Source organism: Botryllus schlosseri, chromosome 2 (genome assembly GCF_051294905.1).
Source record: "Botryllus schlosseri isolate E-star chromosome 2, Bs_hap1, whole genome shotgun sequence".
NCBI classification, from domain to species: Eukaryota; Metazoa; Chordata; class Ascidiacea; order Stolidobranchia; family Styelidae; genus Botryllus; species Botryllus schlosseri.
Genome location: NC_137237.1, coordinates 21,454,386 through 21,481,074, shown reverse-complemented (window position 1 = coordinate 21,481,074; position 26,689 = coordinate 21,454,386). Strand labels below are relative to the sequence as shown.

The 26,689-nt window shown below is 39.1% G+C and overlaps 1 protein-coding gene across 3 annotated transcripts in view; it reads left to right on the top strand.

Annotated features, from left to right (window-relative positions):
* LOC145456493 (uncharacterized) overlaps positions 1-26,689 on the top strand; it is a 90,507-nt gene that overhangs the window by 5,264 nt on the left and 58,554 nt on the right. For all 3 annotated transcript variants that reach the window (XM_080334619.1, XM_080334612.1, XM_080334628.1), the window contains 3 exons: positions 13,051-13,125; positions 16,467-16,583; positions 23,348-23,464. In XM_080334619.1, coding sequence (XP_080190745.1) covers positions 13,051-13,125; positions 16,467-16,583; positions 23,348-23,464 — 309 coding nt within the window. The remainder of the gene's footprint in view (positions 1-13,050; positions 13,126-16,466; positions 16,584-23,347; positions 23,465-26,689) is intronic.

The window sequence follows — 26,689 nt, the reverse complement described above, 5'->3', positions numbered from 1 at the left end:
CGGCGATTCAAATACAAACAATAGCCGCGTTCACATACTAACACTTCAATAAGGTGTGAAATATTTGTAAAATCCTACGATCGCCAACAAGATAACACCTCAGACATAGTCATCTTTCACGACTTGGTGTCATAGCCATACTGATCGCTCACACGGTGAAATTTTAGTAATCAGTTTGTCACAGAACTTGATTTCGCTGGTAAGATTTAATAAGTAACGAATAACAGACCGTCAGTGTCGGTAACTTGAATAGCGACAAATTGTCACTTATTTCCGCTCTAACCCTAATCCTTTGTGAAGTGAACGCTTATTCAAAAGGGTGTGATATAATTTTAAAATCCAACGACCACTCACCGGATAATGCTTCAGACATAGCAATCCCTCATGCCCGCTCACAAGGTAATATTTCGGTAATTAGTTTGTCACAGAACCGTCGCAGACGGTGATTCGAAAACCAACAATTTGTCACTTGCCCGCGACCGCTATATGTTTCACGCCTCCGGAATAGTGGCTGACTTTAGTTGCGTGATAAGATCTATGAAAATATTCAATCAATGCGTTAGTTTGTCAACTTGAAATGAAACTCACTACACAAATCAAGTTGAATCGTATTTGAATGTATTGATTCGATCCAACTCAAATCCTTTGACAAATCCTATTAACGCGATCTGTTGAATCGAACGTAACCTGAATATTACTGATGCCAACATTCACCCGCATCGGATTATTCACACATTCCGCACCGCTGTTTTCACACCTATAGAATCAATACCAACTAGCTCAATGAGAATCAGGAATAACAAGTATACAATAATTGTATTTAATACTGAGAAATCAAACGCTTAACAAAAACACGCAACTAATCATTTGCCAACTCTAGCATTACCAAAAAAATTCAGGCATTGTTGATTGAAAATCCTTGAGTCCATATCAAAAATGTTATAGTGCAGTGTCGGAATCCATTCGCGAGATGTACTAAAGGTAAATTCAGATAATCCAAAATGAAATATTTGGACTTTGACATAGTCTGAATTGAAATAAATTGACAAACATGACTACCAACTTTCAATCCAGTCATATTTAGAATTAGATTTGAAACAAGTAATGAAACCTTACAACTCTATTCACGACTGAGTTTTCCGTTTGTCAAATAGAGTTTCAGTAATTACTATCGCGATATTTTAATGTGTTACTACACACAATCAAGTCAGTCAATGAAATACCACCTGTTGTGAATATTTCTAACTTGACAACCACTTGTGCATGCCACGATCTAGTTGCGACGCGATGAGTTAAATCGGAATATTTCAATCTATTTGTCGAAACCTTGAACAAGCTGTCTGGTTATTTTTTTTGTTGCAATTGAGATAACGGAAATAGTATTACGTCTCGACATTTTAACATCTTACCATACTCCAAAGAGTCAACAAGGAAAAACCTTGTCACGTAAATCCGATTGTAACTCACCCAATCAACTCAACAGTATCCGTATGGAAAGTAGTCGAGATTACGCAAGTACATACAATCGCTACAATCTAAAATCCATAGCAAGTTCGGTTGTAGTCATATACCGCCAACTCGTCTTTTTTGTTCAACTGTGAAAGTAATTACTACTCGGTATACCGTGTAACATAAAGTAATTACTACTCGGTGCACGCAACTTGAGATTGGTATATGTTGAGAATATACGACATTTGAAAGTCTGACCAACGTAGTTAAGAATTCATTTCTCACGATCAAACGCAGGTGTTATATTGAAAATTATCATGATGTAAACATATGGATTGACACAGTGATTTGACATATGTAATAGTTGATCAAGACTTGATTATTAAATTATTCACGGTAATTAGACCCGATGCTGTGGTAAAGGTTATTATGACAGCAACAAACTTTTCAGTACCATTGTTATTAACATATTGAGTTGCAAAACTATGCGTGTCTGAATTGTTCTTGATTGGAAAATTATTCCACCTTGGTACAAATTACCCTGCGTATCGCGGATATCAGAAAATATTTTACAAATGTAATTGTTTCCAGTTACCGAGACTAAAGATGAAACAACAATTTCGTTTACTGATTAACAACCGGCGCAATACTTCATTGTCGGAATCTGCGACGAAGAACTGAAACACATACCCGCATTACCCCAGTGTCAAGATGTGTGAATTGACATACCGCCGCTTGATTAATGCTTAATCCGTTCGCACCATTTCCCACACACTTTGATCATTACAAAAAACAAATTGGAATATGTTTTCTAGACACCTCCTATTCAACTAGGTTTGAGTAATACAGAAAACTCTTGACATTAATAAAATCGAAACATATGCTTCACTGAATACTACAAAATGTGGTTGCATTGATGTTCAATGTTTTATAGTAGTGATCATAAATTATCATTTGAATCTTATAAAATTGTAATCATAAAACCAAACCACAGGAAGTCATCAAAAGCATATGGCAGGATGTTTGCTCAATGCATCCTAGTTTGGTAAACTGGAATTATTTGTAGAACGCACACCATCAAAGAAAAACACGCAACCACTAACACGATTCCTAGTTGAGATTGAACTCCTAGTCATATTCTACGCGTGCACAATTATAGGGTCGTTTTTCTGGACACAAGACCTAAAATTTTTGAGTTGTCAAAACGACACACATATTTGTAATTATCACTTACTTGGTTAAAGCTAATGCATCGACGGTAACAACCGACACGGATCATTACTATTTATTTCATAATCATTTCAACAAAATTACACACACTGTACATTGTTGCTTTTTGCGTGACACGAGAATAAATCAGATCACAACGAACTTAATGTGTATTTTACTCACTCGTCGCATTATGGATATTGACCAACATCGTTTCAACGTCGTGCATCGTTTTGCCGAATACGAAATATGTTAGTGTAGCAAATGTTTTAGCGTAACAGAAAACTATTTTCACTTTCTTGACTTTTGAAAACAATACACGCGCATTTTGTTTGTGTCAACTATAGTTACTTGTAAGATACGACTGATAATCCCCGCGACTCATACAAAAGTATGAAATATATTTACATCACGCAAAGTACTCAACCTTACACGATATTTTTTGGTACTACGAAACTCAAGAATGATTGCCTACGCTTTCAAAGTAAACAATGCTTAGTTAGACTCCACAAACTGTTTTGACGTCGCAAGTGTTTTTGACATGAATGATCCAACGTAGCTTATTATTCACATAGCTCGATACAGCACTAGTACTTACAAAAATATCAGAGTTGTTTACACAAAAGTTTGTATATGTACAATATGTGAATACCATGCGTAAGTCCTGCACAACCGCGGTATCTGTCCTAGTTTAGTCAACACACATTTATTACACCGGATCGCGTAAACTTTCGTAGAAGATAAGCGTAGTCACTACTCGAGGGTTCTGGCAATGTCATAGCAATAAACCAGTTACTCCAACAACAGAGTAGAGTACCTATGTTTTCTAGTCACCATCCTTAAATCTTACACACAAAACAACCAACTTTGCAAACGAAAAGTGCTGAGTCATCACATGATTGCCGGCACAACAAAACGACTAGTAGATGGAGCCGTAATAAAAATGTTCCTAACCCTTAGCACACCAGTGACAAATCGTGCAATGGATATGTTTTGTCGAGTTGTTGTTGAGCGTCAAGTCTTCGTGTTGAACCGAACATTTGAACAGCACAACCACGATCCAATTGTAACCACGAATCTATTTTCATTTTGACACAAACTATCGCGTACAGAAAAATAAATTTTCTTTCCTCAACACATACTTGTATCCAATCACTTTCGTCAAACACACAACTCAATAAAATTGTTACTTTCTACAACATCAAAAGCCCGATTTAGTTGTACATGTAGTTGAGAAATATTTTTATTAATCAAAATCATCGATTTCTGTTCACGGTGTTAGTGTGTGCATGTCATACCTGTGGGCCCCTCCGTATTAAAATGGACACGACACGACTGAATGTAAGGGGATAGAAGTCTATCGCATCGATTTACATGTGGTCTTCGCTACGGTTTCATAAAACGAATCATCTATTTTTCATTGGTCGAGACCGAGCGAGTCAGTTACATGTATTCGCAGTAATGATTTTGCTTGCCATATGCGAATGATAGGTTTGCTACTCCGACAAATCAAATCAACATACAACAATCTTCTGACGATCATAATAGCAATTTCATTTTCCGCCCCTTCGTAATTGTATACGCACGAAAAGTATATTGTACAACTCGGCAACTACGTTTAACAAGAGCAATCACACTACCAGCGTTGAACACAAGATACCTACCCAAGTCAAAAATATCATACTGGGTTGGACAACTGACGTTTACCTGTGTAAAATTATCATTTTCACTTGGTGATCTATCCTTTCCTAGAGTAACAAACCCTTGTCGTTTACAAATCTATTTTTTTCCTACAGCAAAAAACTATTTTCACTTGGAAAAATACTTTTACCTAGAGTAACTAATCATTTTCTTTTGAAAATATATTTTCTCCCGGGGTAACAAACCCTTTTCGTTTGGAAAAATATCATTTACCTGAGTACCAATACCGTTTTCACTCGGAAATCTATTTTTCCCTGGGTAACAAACCTTTTTCACTTGTAAAATATATTTTTTCTCTGGGTAACAAATTTTTTTCACTTGGAAATATATTTTTTCCATCAGCAACAAACCATTTTCACTTGGAAATATATTTTTTCCCTGAGCAACAAACCATTTTCACTTGGCGGGTCGTCGTTTACCTGAGTAAAAATATCATTTTCCTTTGGAGATCTGGCGTTTACCCAGTGTAACAATACATTTTCTCTTAGTCATCTAGCTTTTCCTAGAGTCACAAAACCATTTTCATTTTGAAATCTGACAAACACACCTGACAATTTGGTATTTGTTGTATTGACGATAGTTTGAAATAGATTACAACGAACAGTGACGGAAATATACACGGACTACCGGTTTCAGAGTATACCCCCCATCAGTCGTATCACATCAATATCATCGGTTAACCACATACAATATGCTCTTGTACGCCGAAATGCATGTTTTGGAAAATTGGACAATAGACTTCGATAGCTCTGTGATGTCTGGGTTCGTGCTTTGGATTTTCCAGAGTCAAAATGTCTGAATAAAACACCTCTTCGACGATGGTTGGTATGTGGATAACGGGATTCGGAAAACGGTTGGATTTATGTCACCCATCGCGATAGCAATTCCAGGTCGAGTTTTCCCCCGCATGTTTACTAAATTGTGTGTTTATTGGTCAATGTATGTCTCGACATTCAGTTTGAAATCGGAAACCCTGATAAAGTATGTAACCGGATCCGGATATCAACTCTGAATCGATAACCAATTAACAATATTCAAAGTAAACATGTTACACCCTGTGTTTCCACGAAAAAATACCATCCAGACATACGTCGCGCTTGTTTGCCCACACCAGTATACGCGTAAATGGAGGTGTGTGACATTGCATGCAATGTGTTGGTATACAAACATCGGGGAGTAAGTCTTCGATCCACAGACATTATCATAGCCGGTAATTTTGATGCAGATCGAATGTCATCACACCCGATAACAATGTCATACCAATAAGCCACATCTAGGTAAAAGTATTTTTCCAAGTGAAAATAGTTTTTTGCTGTAGGAAAAAAATAGATTTGTAAACGACAAGGGTTTGTTACTCTAGGAAAGGATAGATCACTAAGTGAAAATGATAATTTTACACAGGTAAACGTCAGTTGTCCAAACCAGTATGATATTTTTGACTTGGGTAGGTATCTTGTGTTCAACGCTGGTAGTGTGATTGCTCTTGTTAAACGTAGTTGCCGAGTTGTACAATATACTTTTCGTGCGTATACAATTACGAAGGGGCGGAAAATGAAATTGCTATTATGATCGTCAGAAGATTGTTGTATGTTGATTTGATTTGTCGGAGTAGCAAACCTATCATTCGCATATGGCAAGCAAAATCATTACTGCGAATACATGTAACTGACTCGCTCGGTCTCGACCAATGAAAAATAGATGATTCGTTTTATGAAACCGTAGCGAAGACCACATGTAAATCGATGCGATAGACTTCTATCCCCTTACATTCAGTCGTGTCGTGTCCATTTTAATACGGAGGGGCCCACAGGTATGACATGCACACACTAACACCGTGAACAGAAATCGATGATTTTGATTAATAAAAATATTTCTCAACTACATGTACAACTAAATCGGGCTTTTGATGTTGTAGAAAGTAACAATTTTATTGAGTTGTGTGTTTGACGAAAGTGATTGGATACAAGTATGTGTTGAGGAAAGAAAATTTATTTTTCTGTACGCGATAGTTTGTGTCAAAATGAAAATAGATTCGTGGTTACAATTGGATCGTGGTTGTGCTGTTCAAATGTTCGGTTCAACACGAAGACTTGACGCTCAACAACAACTCGACAAAACATATCCATTGCACGATTTGTCACTGGTGTGCTAAGGGTTAGGAACATTTTTATTACGGCTCCATCTACTAGTCGTTTTGTTGTGCCGGCAATCATGTGATGACTCAGCACTTTTCGTTTGCAAAGTTGGTTGTTTTGTGTGTAAGATTTAAGGATGGTGACTAGAAAACATAGGTACTCTACTCTGTTGTTGGAGTAACTGGTTTATTGCTATGACATTGCCAGAACCCTCGAGTAGTGACTATGCTTATCTTCTACGAAAGTTTACGCGATCCGGTGTAATAAATGTGTGTTGACTAAACTAGGACAGATACCGCGGTTGTGCAGGACTTACGCATGGTATTCACATATTGTACATATACAAACTTTTGTGTAAACAACTCTGATATTTTTGTAAGTACTAGTGCTGTATCGAGCTATGTGAATAATAAGCTACGTTGGATCATTCATGTCAAAAACACTTGCGACGTCAAAACAGTTTGTGGAGTCTAACTAAGCATTGTTTACTTTGAAAGCGTAGGCAATCATTCTTGAGTTTCGTAGTACCAAAAAATATCGTGCAAGGTTGAGTACTTTGCGTGATGTAAATATATTTCATACTTTTGTATGAGTCGCGGGGATTATCAGTCGTATCTTACAAGTAACTATAGTTGACACAAACAAAATGCGCGTGTATTGTTTTCAAAAGTCAAGAAAGTGAAAATAGTTTTCTGTTACGCTAAAACATTTGCTACACTAACATATTTCGTATTCGGCAAAACGATGCACGACGTTGAAACGATGTTGGTCAATATCCATAATGCGACGAGTGAGTAAAATACACATTAAGTTCGTTGTGATCTGATTTATTCTCGTGTCACGCAAAAAGCAACAATGTACAGTGTGTGTAATTTTGTTGAAATGATTATGAAATAAATAGTAATGATCCGTGTCGGTTGTTACCGTCGATGCATTAGCTTTAACCAAGTAAGTGATAATTACAAATATGTGTGTCGTTTTGACAACTCAAAAATTTTAGGTCTTGTGTCCAGAAAAACGACCCTATAGTTGTGCACGCGTAGAAAATGACTAGGAGTTCAATCTCAACTAGGAATCGTGTTAGTGGTTGCGTGTTTTTCTTTGATGGTGTGCGTTCTACAAATAATTCCAGTTTACCAAACTAGGATGCATTGAGCAAACATCCTGCCATATGCTTTTGATGACTTCCTGTGGTTTGGTTTTATGATTACAATTTTATAAGATTCAAATGATAATTTATGATCACTACTATAAAACATTGAACATCAATGCAACCACATTTTGTAGTATTCAGTGAAGCATATGTTTCGATTTTATTAATGTCAAGAGTTTTCTGTATTACTCAAACCTAGTTGAATAGGAGGTGTCTAGAAAACATATTCCAATTTGTTTTTTGTAATGATCAAAGTGTGTGGGAAATGGTGCGAACGGATTAAGCATTAATCAAGCGGCGGTATGTCAATTCACACATCTTGACACTGGGGTAATGCGGGTATGTGTTTCAGTTCTTCGTCGCAGATTCCGACAATGAAGTATTGCGCCGGTTGTTAATCAGTAAACGAAATTGTTGTTTCATCTTTAGTCTCGGTAACTGGAAACAATTACATTTGTAAAATATTTTCTGATATCCGCGATACGCAGGGTAATTTGTACCAAGGTGGAATAATTTTCCAATCAAGAACAATTCAGACACGCATAGTTTTGCAACTCAATATGTTAATAACAATGGTACTGAAAAGTTTGTTGCTGTCATAATAACCTTTACCACAGCATCGGGTCTAATTACCGTGAATAATTTAATAATCAAGTCTTGATCAACTATTACATATGTCAAATCACTGTGTCAATCCATATGTTTACATCATGATAATTTTCAATATAACACCTGCGTTTGATCGTGAGAAATGAATTCTTAACTACGTTGGTCAGACTTTCAAATGTCGTATATTCTCAACATATACCAATCTCAAGTTGCGTGCACCGAGTAGTAATTACTTTATGTTACACGGTATACCGAGTAGTAATTACTTTCACAGTTGAACAAAAAAGACGAGTTGGCGGTATATGACTACAACCGAACTTGCTATGGATTTTAGATTGTAGCGATTGTATGTACTTGCGTAATCTCGACTACTTTCCATACGGATACTGTTGAGTTGATTGGGTGAGTTACAATCGGATTTACGTGACAAGGTTTTTCCTTGTTGACTCTTTGGAGTATGGTAAGATGTTAAAATGTCGAGACGTAATACTATTTCCGTTATCTCAATTGCAACAAAAAAAATAACCAGACAGCTTGTTCAAGGTTTCGACAAATAGATTGAAATATTCCGATTTAACTCATCGCGTCGCAACTAGATCGTGGCATGCACAAGTGGTTGTCAAGTTAGAAATATTCACAACAGGTGGTATTTCATTGACTGACTTGATTGTGTGTAGTAACACATTAAAATATCGCGATAGTAATTACTGAAACTCTATTTGACAAACGGAAAACTCAGTCGTGAATAGAGTTGTAAGGTTTCATTACTTGTTTCAAATCTAATTCTAAATATGACTGGATTGAAAGTTGGTAGTCATGTTTGTCAATTTATTTCAATTCAGACTATGTCAAAGTCCAAATATTTCATTTTGGATTATCTGAATTTACCTTTAGTACATCTCGCGAATGGATTCCGACACTGCACTATAACATTTTTGATATGGACTCAAGGATTTTCAATCAACAATGCCTGAATTTTTTTGGTAATGCTAGAGTTGGCAAATGATTAGTTGCGTGTTTTTGTTAAGCGTTTGATTTCTCAGTATTAAATACAATTATTGTATACTTGTTATTCCTGATTCTCATTGAGCTAGTTGGTATTGATTCTATAGGTGTGAAAACAGCGGTGCGGAATGTGTGAATAATCCGATGCGGGTGAATGTTGGCATCAGTAATATTCAGGTTACGTTCGATTCAACAGATCGCGTTAATAGGATTTGTCAAAGGATTTGAGTTGGATCGAATCAATACATTCAAATACGATTCAACTTGATTTGTGTAGTGAGTTTCATTTCAAGTTGACAAACTAACGCATTGATTGAATATTTTCATAGATCTTATCACGCAACTAAAGTCAGCCACTATTCCGGAGGCGTGAAACATATAGCGGTCGCGGGCAAGTGACAAATTGTTGGTTTTCGAATCACCGTCTGCGACGGTTCTGTGACAAACTAATTACCGAAATATTACCTTGTGAGCGGGCATGAGGGATTGCTATGTCTGAAGCATTATCCGGTGAGTGGTCGTTGGATTTTAAAATTATATCACACCCTTTTGAATAAGCGTTCACTTCACAAAGGATTAGGGTTAGAGCGGAAATAAGTGACAATTTGTCGCTATTCAAGTTACCGACACTGACGGTCTGTTATTCGTTACTTATTAAATCTTACCAGCGAAATCAAGTTCTGTGACAAACTGATTACTAAAATTTCACCGTGTGAGCGATCAGTATGGCTATGACACCAAGTCGTGAAAGATGACTATGTCTGAGGTGTTATCTTGTTGGCGATCGTAGGATTTTACAAATATTTCACACCTTATTGAAGTGTTAGTATGTGAACGCGGCTATTGTTTGTATTTGAATCGCCGTCTACGCCGGTTCTGTGGCAAACTAATTACCAAAATATTACCAAGCAAGTGATTCCTAGATTTAGCAAACTATTTCACACCCTTTTTTGCTAAAAGCACGACATACCGCCCGCAGTCTATACCCGAAAGTACGAATCATCGCCGCGTCCATAAGAATAACGATATATCGAAGTCGCGCTCGCCGTAAACGTTCGGATTACTTCAAATTGGTCGTATATAATAATTCATGATACTAACTAAGGAAAAATCACTTGACTATTTACTTGATACATATTCAACACAAAGTACGACATACCAACAACGAAGCCGCATGCGACCGATCCCAATACTGAAAAGGGTTACCGTGCGACCACAAGACACAACGTTAGCATGCGACCGATCCCTATCTCCGTAACGCTATCGTGCCACCGGGAGGGGTCGAAACACCACTTCATCACCCTATAACTGGAACGTTAGCATGTCACCGCACGTATACCAAAAAACATTAGCATGCCACCACGAGTTTTCACGTTAGCATGCGACCGCCGCCTATACCCGAAAACGTTAGCATGCGACCGATCCCTATCTCTGTAACGCTATCATGCGACCGGAGCCTATACCCGAAAACGTTAGCATGCGACCGATCCCTATCTCTGTAACGCTATCATGCGACCGGAGCCTATACCCGAAAACGTTAGCATGCCACCCCCGGTTTCTCGTTAGCATGCGACCGCACCCATAAGAATACGTAGCGAGTCACCACAGATCCCGTAAGAATACATGACAGGCGAATCACCGCCACCGCCTATAGCAAAAAAGGCGAGTCACGACCACGAGTTTTCACGGCGAATCACGACCGCGGCCTATACCCGAAAGTACGAGTCACCGCCGCAGCCCATACCTGAAAGTACGAGTCACCAACACGAGTTTTCAATACGAGTCATCGCCGCAGCCTATACCCGAAAGTACGAGTCACCGCCGCATCCATAAGAACCCATTACGAATCACGAGCGAGAGGGGGGTCTGAAAGTACGAGTCACCAACACGAGTTTTCAATACGAGTCACCAGCGGGCCCATAAGAGCCCCATGCAAAAAACGTTAGTTCGCGACCGATCTACTACACTACTTGTGTGACTGTATCTATCATTGTATATGTATTCTGCTAACACATAATACCACACGCACCTAAATTCTGTTCTGAAACGGTATTTCTCAACCTTTTGATCGCCTGTACCCCTTGAGCTCTCATGAAAGTATTTCGCACCCCTCCTGTCTAGGATAGAGACAGCACTTTGTCAGCTCGCCTCAAACGCTGGTCTTGGCAAACCTAGGATTTTCAGCACAATTTTTAACCGTCCAAAGCCCATTATCTAATACGGGTCATTTATCACTGTACACCGGTGCTACACACGGTTAAAAAGCTCTCTCTTGGTAGCCAATATGGACTGGAATCATGCATTTCACGAAGGCATGCAAGACTTATCTATATATATTTCTATCCACCTATCACACCTTCATTGTCGCACGCGTCGTGAAAATATTTTAAGGGTAATGGATATTTTGTCAATAATAATGATAGGAGAAGATGGGGCACAGTGGTACATCGTAAATAATTTTGAAATCGGAGAGGAAACGTATTCGCTTCGATGATTTTGTAGTGTCTTATCAGCCGTAATCCTGATGCGGTTTCATTTCGCCAAGGTCGCTGTCTTTTTGAGAAGATGACAACATTCTTAATTTGGCTGACCTGAGTAAATTTACATCGCTACCTTTCGATCGTGTTTTAGGTGTGTCTGTGTATATCTCGTTCTTAGTGCTTGAAATAAGTACAAAGCTTAATTGGAGCAGTTATTAGTCGCCCAGTATGCTATTCTAGGCGTAGGATTGCGATTTTAAAGTTTTAGAGATATTTTTGCTTTGGAGAAGTGGGCAATCGAGGCGCATTAGGACAATTTAGATGGGGCACATTGGTCCGCTGATATCCAAAAGCATATTTCACAAAATTTATAAAAATAAACAGAAGAGTGCGCAGAAGCAAGATCGTCACCAACACTCCCTAAAACATCTTTTGAAGTACCAGGCAATAATGGGAGGATATCAAGGTTTTATTTCATTCCTTATAATCAAGTTGGGCCGACGAGTCGGCAGCGATCTTCATGCAAGTTTCATTACGATTTCAACCTTCGGGATGTGAACTGGTCTTCGACACTTGCTGATCCACCCTTTTCTTCAAAAGTTCTCAGTTACTTGCTAACTGGCGCGGTGTTAAATTTATTCATACTGTCGCATTTTCCCTCATCGCCAGTCTAATTGTGGGTACGTTTCTAGTGGCGGTGCTTATTCGAATTTTCAAATCATTTTTCTTTGGAACTATATGCGTTTTACTTTCATCCGTCGTTTTGCTAAAGTTCATTGGTATTTCTGGATTCGAAATAAATTTAAAACAAAAATGTGTTTTTGGCTCATTGCGCCGCTCCCGGCCCAAATTGCATTTATATCATAATTATTTTTAATTCTCCTTCACCCCGCATGATAATATTCACAGGTGCATGCTGGGAGATGGGAAGAAGGCTAGAATCAATTCTGCAACTCTTGTTTTATTTTTTATTATTATCTTACTATTATTTCGTTGAAAGGGATGGTGACCAAATTGAAAGCAATGAATCACTTGTCACGAAATTGCGCCCGTATAAAATTTTCTAGTAGAATAAATCCGCCCTGAAATATCTACTTAATGTTGATTTGAGAAACAGTTTTCGGCCTTCAATAGCGTAAAATGTCACTGCATTCCGTGTCCACTTCTTCGGTGCTTTCTACTCACATGGGTTCCGTGGGGCCCTGTTTAAGAACCCCTGTTCCATAACATATCCCTATCTTGCTATGCCCGGCTTGCAAGACCTTGTGTCATCGTTGTCTTTAACCTGTTTTTTCTCCATCTATTTTAGATTTTGCTGGAGTTGATATTGCAATACGGAAATTAAATGACACAATGCTGCAGTTGACAGATGCGAATGAGGAAAGTGTGTAAAAGTCTTTGATCGTAAATGTTCTTTGTAAGATTCATATTCTAGTCATCGTGATATAAGAGTCATTTCTAAATAGCTCCTCTCAGAAAACTATCCGATCATAATCCGATATATAAGATATAAGATATATGAGTCTACCTGATCAATACGATACCTGAATTCAGAAGGAATGCTCTTGCAATATGATATTTAAAAGATCAACTGGGATACCCATATTCGGGACCTCAATAATGCGTATATAATGCTCATTGCTCATTGTACATTGCGCTCATTGTAATAACAAACCAAACTGAAAATATTTGTCGACTTGAAATTAACTCGAAATCGGAATATTTGAGATAATTTGATGTGAATCGCATCACTTTGAAAATTTATCTGAATTTTCGAAACGAGGTAGCATGATTCAAATGCATTTATTTAGTTGCTTGAACGCAGATGGAATAAAGAGTTATTCTGAATCGAGTAAGGAATGCAGAGTTAAATATAGATTTAAAAAGGGATTGTATCGCTCACGCATACCTATAGAACTGCTTAACTACGTCATTTACTGTGTAGCCTTCAGGGTTGTAATGACTCGAGTCAGACTCGAGTCACGAATTTTTTGTGACTCGACTTGACTCGAGTCATTTCCTTGAAATGGGAAAATGACTCGACTCGACTCGAGTCAATATTTGGATTGACTCGACTTGTACTCGAGTCATTACGCGTGACTCGACCCAAGTCATTGACTTGGCTCATTTTATATGACTTGAAGACGAAGAAATTTGCGAATCGTAATGGCTAGATCAAAGCATCTGACGAATTCTGCTGACAACGCTATTTGTCACCACTGCTTTCGTTGCACTCGTCTGATATCAGATATGCTGCCGTAAAAACAACAGACAAGGTATACATGGCAATGCATTGTACAAAATCATCCAGTGATGAAGAGGTAATAGATCCTCCGCAATCAAAGTACTCAAGACTTTTCGATTATACAAGCAACAATCGAAGCAAAGTTCAATTAGAGCCAATGCAATGACTCAAATGGTCAAGTACTTTGAGGAGACTGATAAGCTCATGTGTAGATTCGAAGGCGATGAATCTATGCATTTTTGGGCGACTAGAAAGAATGGGATTCAATGCTTTTCAGGGAGGTTCAAACATGCTTCTCAATTCCTGCATCTAGTGCACCATTGGAACGTATATTCAGTAGATGTGGATTTATTCTAAGGCCATGCCGCTTTAATATATCTGAGGATCTCCTTTCCACTTTGGTATTATCGAACTGTAATTCATCATTGATTTGATCTACCGTCTGTGAAGACACACAATACCCTCCGTCCATTTGACGTTTTGTTAGGTATGTGCATTGTGCACGTGAGTAATAATGAATGGCTAATGTTGTGCGATGTTTGTACAATCGGGCTGTTCAGAAATAACTTCTTTTTAATTTTACTGGGTGGCTACTTGATAAAATTGTTATGTTGCATTAAAAGAACACTGAATCTGGCTAAATCTTAAAAAGTTGAATCAACGATATCAGAGGAGAAATTTTTGGTTTTCAAAATTAATAGAGTATTTTTAGTGAGAAATTCTTTCATATAATATAATTACATACTAGTAGTGAGCCGACTATTTTTTCATATCAAAAATATCTTAGTCTAATAACTTCGCTTCTTCTAGTTGGATTCGAGCCAAATTTGCTATGAATCATATTTTCACACAATCTAACAATTTCACGAGGTAGCCGGTAAAATTCGAAAATCGCTATTCGTAATCAATCCAAAATTTTCTCTCATAGCAGTGCTTTCTACCGGTTGGAATTGAGACAAATTTGGTTTTTAGGCAATCTAACAATTTTAAGAAGTAGCCGGTAACTTTGAAAAAATGTTTTTTAGCATCCCCATTGTACAATTATTTCTCCAATGCTGTAACTGCGATGTAGTCCGTAATGCAATTGAGAAAAACTTTAGTAATATCAAAAGGTATCTGTTCTTTTGTCACTGCACAGTGCACATAGCTGCATGCACGCTTTTACAGCATGCTGGCCTGGTGAAAATACCTCTACATAAACATGCATCTGTTGATTCTCTATCACCTGATTGACGTGAATTCGTAGGTTCTCCATCAGATAGTATGTAGACTTGAATTCGTTGGTTCTCAATCAGCTATTTGTGAGCTGTCGTCGATGTGCTTGTAATAAAAACTAAATGCTTGTATTTGTGATGTATCGGACTGACAAGACAGATATTTTATTTTTAAGTTCTAAGATTTGTAAAGTTATCATATTGGCGGCCTGTCTCGTTTATCTGTAGCATCGGTAAATGAGGCTAGGAACTATCCGTAATCTGCCTAAATAAACATGTGCGAAGACTCTGATAGGGACAAAATAAACATGTTTGGCAAGCAAGGCAATCGATATCACCCAAGCAGGATTGAAAACATGGGTTGAACATGACATCAATACTGTGACTTGGACTCGGACTCGAGTCATAACACTATGACTCGGACTTGACCCTTTAAACGGTGACTTGGACTCGGACTCGACTCGGTGATGAATTGAAAATGACTCGACTTGACTCGAATCAAAACCACAAAAGTAAGATTGACTCGTGACTCGGAACCATGTGACTTGGTTACAACCCTGGTAGCCTTTGACCATAATTACACTGGTCGTCATGATTTTTACTTTCTGGCCAAAATGATGACTATCAAGTCAATTTTCCCATGCTGATTACGAATATGAAATCGCTTTTTTTTCTATCACGTCAAGATTTTTTATAACACTGGTCGACATTTTTCAACTTTTTTTTTCAGAATGATTAATTGAGTTTATCGAATTTGAAGATGCTGATTTCGAATTTGCTGTCAGAATTCACTCATCACGTCACAATTTTTCGCAAAATTCGAATAAAAATTTTACTCAAAAACGGCTGAATTCAGGGCGCTTATGCCCGTTTAGGTCCGTATATGATACGAACACATCTTACAAAGCTTTAAACTTACTTTATTGGATTTGAGGTTTTATTATCTTAAACTTAAACTAAACCCTCCAAATAATCAAGATCCTTAGTATTTCCAAGAAATTTAGATGCAACTTCAATGAAAGAGAGTCATGTATTTTTTCCAAATCCTCCGTCCTAATAAGAAATAGAAGTTTTTGGTGAGTGTTCTGATTTGATGTCCTACAAATTCACCCTCTACTGCAGGAGCGGGCAACATATACCCCGCGGGCCGGATCTCAAACTCATATGTGCTCGCGGAGTCGGATGCGTGTCGCTCGTTGAATTAGTTACGGTCTGCGCCCAACAGTTGATTACTAAATTAAGTTAGAATCTGCATTCTATCGTCAGATACCGCTTGCAACGTGACATGGGGAAGTTGGACGGAATGTACCACGAACGATGTTAGATATCGTAATCGTCAATGCCAGAATGGGTTGGAGACCGGACAAGAATATTGTTCATTTGGTAAGGGAAGTGCTCAGTAAACCAGTGACCATTTACCTACGTTCGCAAATAAGCATATAATAATAATATTATAGACTATACAATTATTGATCATTTTTCAGTAAAAGTTAGGATGAGGGACGTAGCTCAAACAGCGTCCGGGGGAACCTTAGGAGGAGATAGTCTGTCGGCTAGTACCGCGTCTTGCTAGACCCAATATTGATTCCTTAGTGTTGTATGTTTGTTGTTAAATTGGTACCGACTTCAGTTCTGCTGTGATTACCTTTCTGTGTTAATGATCATTCGTCGTAATGTACTGGCGTGGACCATAATGAGTGCAGACTGTTTACCTGCTTCGCGTACTTGAACCGATCTTCATTTATGTTGCTGTTGTGGTAAATGTTGGTATTGCCAGTATCGTAGTCAAGGTATTAGTTCATTTAAGCCGAAGTAATAAACTGCTCACGAATATTGCTTCGTGCTCATAACACTTAGTGGCTGAAAAGCGTTGTCAGGTATCATGCGTTTACTCATAGTTCAAAATGAAAGGAAATTGGTGTCATGATATTTTGCTGTTTCGTATTTCCTAATAAAATTATTCTTTTGCGGTAACTATTCCCTTCGCCCAAGTTAGAGAACATAGACGTAACGTTTTAAAAACGTGGTTAAGTTGCTGAACTATGTGCCCAATTTTGTTTCGATGAGATTTGAAAAGTGGCCCGCGACCCGTTTTGATTTGGTGTCCCCTGCCCTTGAGTTAGTAGGCCGTGCTACAAGTCGGCAGATCCGGAATGAAAAATAGAAAATAAAATCGCCCTGCTGTAAATGAAACACCATGATTACCAGTCACATCAACAACAACAACCCCTAAGTTAGATGATGGTCTCAACCAGTACGGGCCAAGTCAAAAAATTCCCTAGCTCCGGTTGTGTCAGAAACGAAGTATGAATCCGGCTCCAATCCGGTTCCGTCTAAAAAAGAACTCCTATTATTATACATTCACTCATCCGATGACAATTGATTAGCTTTCAGGAGATTGTATCAACCCCAAAATTTATACTGGCAGTGATGACTATATACCGAACTATCAGAATTGATCGATCACTAATAAACTGATGAGTTTAAACTATCACGAATATCATCTGTACCACTGCGACAGGTAGCCTATACCAGTGCTCTTCAGCCTTTATCGTCATGGTACACCCTTTTAACGTTTACTCGAAATTCGTACGCCCCTGACCACACAATACGTTTATTTCGTAGTAAGCCTAATACGGGGGCGATCAACCTTTCTGCTATTCATGGTTGTATTTCGATTAGATATATATGGCATTCGGTCGCATTCCGACGGGGAATCGCCATGACCCATCTCTACGTCATATACTCAAGTTAAATTGGAAAATGTAATCTGGATTCCTCTGAAAAAATTTTCAGCCTGGAAAATGAATTTCGTCGATACTATTGCTTGTTCCATATATTACTGTAAAACATTGATCCATAGCCCATGTGATCAGAACAACCTGTAGAGCTGCTGATGCAGGAGGTGTCTTCGAAAATTTTGGACACACAATTAATGATGATGCATTTCCCGGTTTTATTATTAAAATTGTTGCATGTTGTCATTTTTGACGTCCCATCAAGGTTGTAGGCATAGTGAAAATATATATTGGCATCGCCAAAACGTACCAGAAAAACGTTCATGCGCGAGACGCACACGATTCCGACTTGATATTTCTTTACGGGGTGCATCATTTTCCTCTGCGATTTGCGTTTGCCTCTGCGATTGGCGATTGTACAGGGAGGCAAAGATTACACTATTATAATTAAAACCAAACATCCAAGTCATCCTGAATCCCGCAAAGCATGAATAAGATTTAAACTTTAATTTAAATCTCTCCAATATTTAGAAACCAATTCGGTAATTCAAATTGCGCATTAACGGCCGCCAACACATGTAAATTTAATAATGTGTAGAGCAGGGGTCACCAACACGCGGCCCGCGGGCCGCATGCGGCCCGCGAGGTCATATTTTGCGGCCCGCGACCTGATTTGAAATTTCGGAAGACCACTTAGTAAAGCATTTTGAAATGCTGAGATTGATTTCAGTTTAAATTCAATGTTGTTGTTGTTCAAAGTGTGGTATTCTCCTGTGCTCAATATCACTATTCCACACTCGCTGATGCGGCTTCGGCGATGGTAATATCATTCCACGGATGAATGATTTGCTGATATGAATGGGCATACTTCCTTGACGTACAATGGCCCAATAATGCCACGTCCGAGACGCTTATAAAATGACTTCAGGCTCCGCAAAAGATCAAGCTTTACGAGGAGGTCGTTCTCCAGCAAGTAGGCCTACTGTGTCCAGCTCAGGGGTTCTCAGCCCTTTCTTGGCCGTGGCCCATTTTCCGATTTAAAAATATGCTGTGGCCCACCTGACATCTTTGAGTCATAATCCTGTTTAATTCGTGGTCACGGACATCGCCGAATGCCTATTTCTCTAAAAGATGCGCATTTTTCTCTAACTGATGACATTTAAATCTCGATCTCCCGGAATAAGAAATCGCGCGAAGCGCGAAACTAAATTCAAGTTTAATAAATATCCTCCAACAAACGACCAACGAAGTAACCTTGGGCCCCTTCTAGCTCCCCCAATTGGGGATCTGGGTGCGGCAGTTACGGCCCTGGTAGACCATAAGCTAAAACTTCTAAGTATATTATTTTCGTCCGCTGCTCCATTTCCGTCGCGAAACACAATGATCAGATCTCCGCACTGTGTGATTGGGACTTTAGTGATACTATTGTGGGGAATATTATATTCATTCTGGGCCAGCATCGAACAATTCATTGGTGAATGGGGTACTACAGGGAAATGGAGACAGATTTTTCAATATGCATGATGTACTTTGCGTGTCTTGTACCAAAACAACTGAAGTTGCGATGTCAGAATATTCAATCCAATGATACAATCAATTCCTGTCACTCTTTCAGTAAGTACAGGGATTTCCAGGCCGGACATTTTAAACCGACTTCAAAGATTAATGCGCTCCGATAAATCCTCGATCCATTAAGATTCGTTGTTGCGGTGGTGCAGTATACCTCGGTCAGAAGTTGCTAATAATTTGCAACTATGGCTATGTTTAGATTGCAATAATACGGCCTGCCTAAGTACAGTAAATCAGTACATCAATTGCACTTCATTGCGAGTTCATTGCATACCCCTTTCAACGAAATACGACATGACCCTGCCGGAATACTTGGTTACTTCAGCATTATCTTCCAGTTTTTATACATTTGAAATTATTTTCGTTGCTGTTAGCCGTAGGTTGTCATAGCCAGTAGAAAAAGCCACCGTTTCTTCCTAACGTTTTCGATTTGTACATGCTGACTTCATACGTGCCACTACGTCTAATCAAAGTCGGATGAAAAGCTTTTTATAGCCTACTTATAATTAGATAATACGAATATATTTTTGGCGAATAACATAAGAAATATAACTAAAGTTACCTTAGTTCTGAAATTTTCCAAATGGCTCTGTGGCCCACCTCAAAATGCTCTGTGGCCCACCCTTTGAGAACCCCTGGTCCAGCTAATCCCAATATCGATTCTTTAGTTCAGGGGTGGCCAAATCTGCGGCAGTAGAAGGAAAATTATGTTACCGTCAACACTTATTTCAATTAGGATGTGTTGGCGGACATCAATACGCAAATTGAATATACGAATTGACTTCCTAATTAATGAGAGGTTTGAAGAATTCTTGAAATTTTCTTCTCGCCACGTGCGGTTCCATGCGAGTTGATTTTCGATTTTAATTTAGTAATGTATTTTGTAATCTGAGCCCCACAGTACAGATGCGAACAGCACAGGAAAATGATGCGCCCCATAAACGAATACCAATTTTTAATCGTGTTCTCCTCATCACGAATGAAATTTGTTTCTGGTAGGTCTACATTTGGGCAAATCCAACATCTTTCCATCCATCCTGATGGGATGTCAAGAAATAACATTATGCAACAGAGGGGTCTAACACCAATTGGACCGCCCATAGATGCAGCACAGCATTAATGGCTTCCCTAAATTTTCGAAGACACCTCCTGCATCAACTATCGGCAAACTTGATCACATGGGCTGAGTAAAGATAAATATATGATAGTGTATGTGAAACTAACGAAGTTCACTCGAGAATGTGAAAAAATTTCCGCGCTTCGCGCGACCAACAAGGCCACCCCTGGGGGTATTTATAACAGGAGTGCTCATCACGATGTCGGTGCGCAGAGTAAACCGATAGGAGTAAATAGATTGGTCTGGAGTTCATCGGCATTGGACATTGACAGTTTAACGTGGGGATTCGGACTGCAATTAGTTCATTACGACTATGCACTGGAATGCAGCCGTAGCCAACATAAGTAGGCTAATCAAATGCGGCCGTGAATAGCAAAAAGGTTGGCCACATATTCACATCTTCTTTAGTTACTGAAGAGTGTTGTCAGGTACCGTGTGCAGCTCATAGTACAAAATAGAATGAAAGTGATGATCATGATTTTTTTGTTGTTGTTGTATTTCTTCAATAAAATATTATTTCCTTTGTGGTAACTATGCCCGTCTCCCGTGTTAGAGAGGACAGCGCTGTACTGACGTGGAGTTATAAAAACGTGGCTGTTAAACTCCGTTGCCTATTTCTATCTTGATATTGAAGTCATGCGGCCCGCGGCCTTGACTTATTTTGAAAAGTGGCCCGCGACCCGTTTTGAGTTGGCGACCCCTGGTGTAGAGGACCGCACAATTATTGTGAAATGGCTGCAGGCGACCTTTCGTCGGCAAGTTGGCCACCTTTGGCCTGTTGAAATAAGGATGAACAAGGCTGCAAAATGTTGAGAATGCTGAATAATAATCAGGGCTCGAGGTTATCGGACCATAATCTAACACATTGGTTCTCGAAATCGACCCCCTCCGCCGAGACCCCTGGCTACCCCCTGCAATTAGTTGCCCGACATATGACCATGCGACACAATGGAAAACGATAGTTGAGCATGGAACACTTTAGCATGCGTCATTTCAGCATGTGACCTTGTAACCCCAAAACTAACCCTAACCCGAAATATAACCCCGAAATTAGATGCTATATATACCCTTACTCCTAGACTTACCCTCCAGTGTTGGGATCAAGTCACTACCTTCGAGTCAAGAGTCATTGCACATTTTGACTCGAGTCAAGTCAAGTCAATCGGTTTTCGAAGATGACTCGAGTCAAGTCAAGTCACTCGATTTTTGGAGGTGACTCGAGTCAAGTCGAGTCAAGTCAAGTCAAGTCACGAGTCAAGTCAAAATTCAAGTCGAGTTGCTATTTCGTAGTATGAGGGATGATTACGTCATTACATTTTCCTAGCTGTTTGTAATACAGGTTGAGTGGTCATTGCTTTTGAACCGATGAACGAATATAGAGTTGAATATACACCCAAGAAGGCGCTGTATCCCGAATTGATAAGATGAATTAATAAGATGCAATACATTACCCTTTACCCATTTACATGGTGATATGAAACAATTTGAGCCTGCGTCAATGATTGAGGAGTTTATAAACTATATTCAAATTCAAAATCAATAAAACAAGAGGTTTGGTTAAGGTAAGAACAGAGAACAGAAATATACAATTTTCTATTGTATTACTTTACTACTAGTTTACTACGAGGTGAGCTGTAAGCTTCGATCACTTCGTTTGTGGTCAATTTATTTGTGAGAGAACAATGGAGGCCCCGTAAATGTACGGTCATTGAATGATTGGTCGTTCTCACGGGTTACACCAGCATTTCGCGAACAATCCGAACATATGCAAGATACAGTGATTTTTATCGACTCCGATTAATTGATGGCTTGAAATTGACTCGTGAATTTTGCTCCAAGTCACGAGTCAATCCACATTTCTGATACACCGAGTCAAGTCAAGTCAAGTCAAGTCATTTTAGCAAAGTGACTCGAGTCAAGTCAAGTCATGCAAAAAAGGTGACTCGAGTCATCCCAACACTGCCCTATCGCATGCCCAATTGTCGCATGCCCAAGTGTCGCATGCTATAATCTCGCATGCCCATTGCTCATATATGTCTACGGAGCCCTGCAATTATGTACACTGCGCTATTCATAAGCATATCGCAGGAAGAACCAATTCAAAATGTCCGAACTCTCGTGGCGGATTCCTCAAGAATCATTATAGACAGATATCGCAAGCTGAACACATGTCAACTCCATCGTGTTCTACTTCACAAATTCCCAATAAGTCCATTACCAACGTTCAAACGATGAGAAGAAGCATTCGCTTACTTATGTCACAAAAGGAATGATATTTACAAGTTGCGTACAGTTGATTTGAACATTGTACGATATTGCATACTCGGTCAACATGTTCTGATACATAAACTGTGATAGCTATAGTCATTGGTCCGTTTTAATGAGTATATGGTACACCCCAGTATACCCCATCTAAGTGGTACACCCTTTTAATATTTCGGTACACCCTAGCTTGGGGGTACGATAAACGCGGTTGAAGAGCCCTAGCCTATACCACATAGTTCTTGCGTCTTTAATATTAGATCACAATACCTCCATCACCACAAAATCGTATATCATTCGTCCTTATGCCCATGCGGTCCTAATTACCAAAAACAAATTGATTGGCTGTCATTTCTTTCGCTCGTGGGATTATTATCAGTATTATACCATAGTGTGATCTTACAATCTTCATTGCGGTAGTTATTAACTAGCATACGTAATGATATAACTTCCAACATCAGATGCCGCTTGTACTGTCAGTTGGGGAAATTGGGCGGAGTGTTCCATGCAGAACGTCAGATATCGCAATCGACTGTGTCCTACTGGATTGAAAATCGAGCAGGGGAATTGCACTAAAGGTAAAACTATCCTTTCGGTTGTCTCGTTAATGTTCCTGAATAGTCACACGTATCCAGACAGTAACATTGTCTGACTTTAAATATTACTAAAGGTATTGAATACAGTTGATGCGGTATCTGGTGCACGCTAGTACACCCCATCAAAGTGGTACACCCGTTAAAAATGACACCCCAAGGCCCTCGGGTGCACGATACAACCGGTTGGAGGGCACCAGCTAAAATGTTCCTTGTGTGCGAAGTGAGACCACACAGAAAGTAATGCCAGTAGGCTACTTGCTACTATATATAGCATTGAAGATATTATAATTTTGTTTTAGATTTTTTTCGACCGCAGCTATTTCATTATATTTGTGAAAATGCTGCAGGCTGGTCATTACTTCGAAGAAATGTCATTTTTACTAACGTCCGTATATTTGTACTTGATACGACTATAGTCGTGGTTTCAAGGCTATGACGACAGGAATAAAGTGTCAAAACTATAATTCCCGTGGATAGCAACATACCGCGCAGCGAGACGGAGGTGTATAATTTCCAGTACTAGAAATATTCGCGTCTCATATCTCGATTCGAATTATTACAATCAATACTCGATTCGTATTCGAGCACTAGAACCATTGTGTCCCGCCCTAATATTGACGCACTCTATATGATCGATATTCAATTGCGTGAGTGCTAGCTCATCATTTAGATGTAAAGACTTATTCATTGAATGATTGTAAACATAGGTGCAGTTCAACAGAAATGATGTAGTCTAGTTCAGTGCTTTTCAACCTGTGTGACGGTTCGCACTTGTGCGAATGAAAAAAAATTAGGGGTGAAGGACAATCGTGGTGCGAATGAAGCCAATTAAAATTCGGATGCGACTGAAAATTGTCCATTTCTCATTTTTTCTGGCATGGAATAATTCCAATAAACCTATAATAGCATATCAAGTACAGTGAGCCCGTAACTTTTGTCGTTTGGACGCAATTCTTGGTATCTGTGATTTTCTAGTTCACAAGTGAGGAGCGTTCCTGAGGCGTTTATACTGCAAAGTTTGAAATAGTTTTTCTGCGCGATAGGATTGCGTGTCACTGCCTAGAAAAAAAAGAAATATTGGAATCGGTATGAGTTGCTCGGAAACATCCACCGTGTGCGGACCTTTTACGTAATAGCAGCCGATGCCAGTGTTGGCATTTGGCCAGGACCGCACCTGCCGCACCCCAACCCCCTCAAATGGGGGTCGGAGCTCGAATAGGGTCGTGAATTTCGTGAATTAGCATAAATTGTAGATTTTTTTAAATTTAGGATAGTTTTTCAAATTTTTTCGCGCTGTGTGCGAATTAAGGTAGACAAATATCTTGATTATTGGGTGCTATTCATCAAGAAAAAATGGGCATGATTTATAGAAATGGGCATTTCGACGTCGGTTATTACTGCGTCACGACGCACCGAAACATATAAAGTTTAAGGCCATGTAACATTAGGGTTACCATACGTCGAACCACAATTTCGTGATAAATTTACCATTTTTCCGGATTTTACTCCACTATGGGAAGTCTCATAATTTTGAAAAAGTGTCCTCCTTTCCCCATTCCAAAATATGGTAACCCTAATAACATGCGACTGTCAGAAGTGTGCCAGAACGATCGAAGCGAGAAGACCTTCACGACTAAATGGTTGGCGTCGAATGTTCCTGTCCTGCAAATCTGAATCCCACAAGACAAATGTCATCATGCATGGAAAAACAATTTGCCTGTGAAGAAATAACCAATTTGAAATCGTGAGCGTCGTTAGATTTAGTACGTATGGGCGATGTCAATATATTTTGACAAAGTAGACAGAAGGTCACGAAATAACATCACCTAACGAAGTCATTATACCACCGGTCCGCTGGCCCGAATATGTTTAATTATTATTTACGGACCCTACAGTTGCCAAGACACCTCCCTCATCTCTACCGGTAAATCAGATTACATGAGCAGAAGGGATAAAAAATTGATAGCAATATACATTAGGGTTGTTCAGAATTGACCGACTTTCAAAAAGTCCAGGTTTTCAGTCCGATTCCCATGCCTTATACCTTAAAAACATATTCTGGCTACTTTTTTTTGTCACTCGTCCCCTGCATCCGTGTGCACATTGAGCTGGAAGAATAGCAGCTGAAAATAGGGGATTCCCCTAAAATCTGAGTGTCACGATTTTACCTAGCCTAGTTAAAGTGACATATAACATGGATTTATGCAGCTGTTGCGGTTTGGAGTGCTACAAAACCCCACTATATAAGGCATTCCTAGTTCAGGATATCATTTCCATTTCCCACACTGCCTTAGAACTGCTCAAAACTACCTAAAACTGATAGCATTTTGTTGGATCACATATCCTACACCCCTCAAACCTACCCGGCACTGTTCATCAATTTCCTGGATCCCCAGGTGCAAGAATATAACTGTAAATGTAACATACACTCACAGCCACATAATAAACATCACAGGAAACGAAAAAATAAGGCAAAGAAAGAGATCAACTTGGCAAAATATTACATAAATCAGGTGGATGAAATGGTTGCTTTCGAGAAATCTGCATATCTGTTCCGGTGATCTTCCACAGCTTGTAGGAGGCTCGCTCGCTGTTTTTTGTCATCCGTTATGAACGCAGCATAGTCGGAAAGTGCTACAGGAAAAGCACAGGCTGATGCATCATTTGAACTGCTGGAACTTTGGAATTTAACAAAATCTGTTAGAGCTCTTGTGTTTGACACAACATCCTCAAACACTGGTAAAAACAAAGGTGCGGTTCCGTTACTTGAAGAATTGATTAACAGGAAAGTTTTCTACAATGCCTGTCGCCATCATATTTATGAACTGGTCATTCGAGAGGTTTGGAAGTGTTTGTTTGGATCGACAACCACAGGCCATGAAAACAGGATTTGAATACCTTCAAGAAGAAGTGGAAACATATTGATAAATCAAGATACTATAAAACGCAGAAGTTTATTGAAGGCAGCTGGTTGGCGATGAAAGCTGATGAAGTAAAGCAAGAAATAATTCCACTGATGAAACCCAATGATGGAAAGAAGAAAGAAGTCTTGATAAGAGATGACTACAGAGAATATGCAACAGGGACCTTGGCGATTTTGGATGACAAATATGTTGAGCATCGTTTTCGCAAGCCTGGTGCTACTCATAGCGCTAGATGGACGAGTCAAGTCCTGTACTGTCAAAAAATGTTCATGTGGAGTGAGCA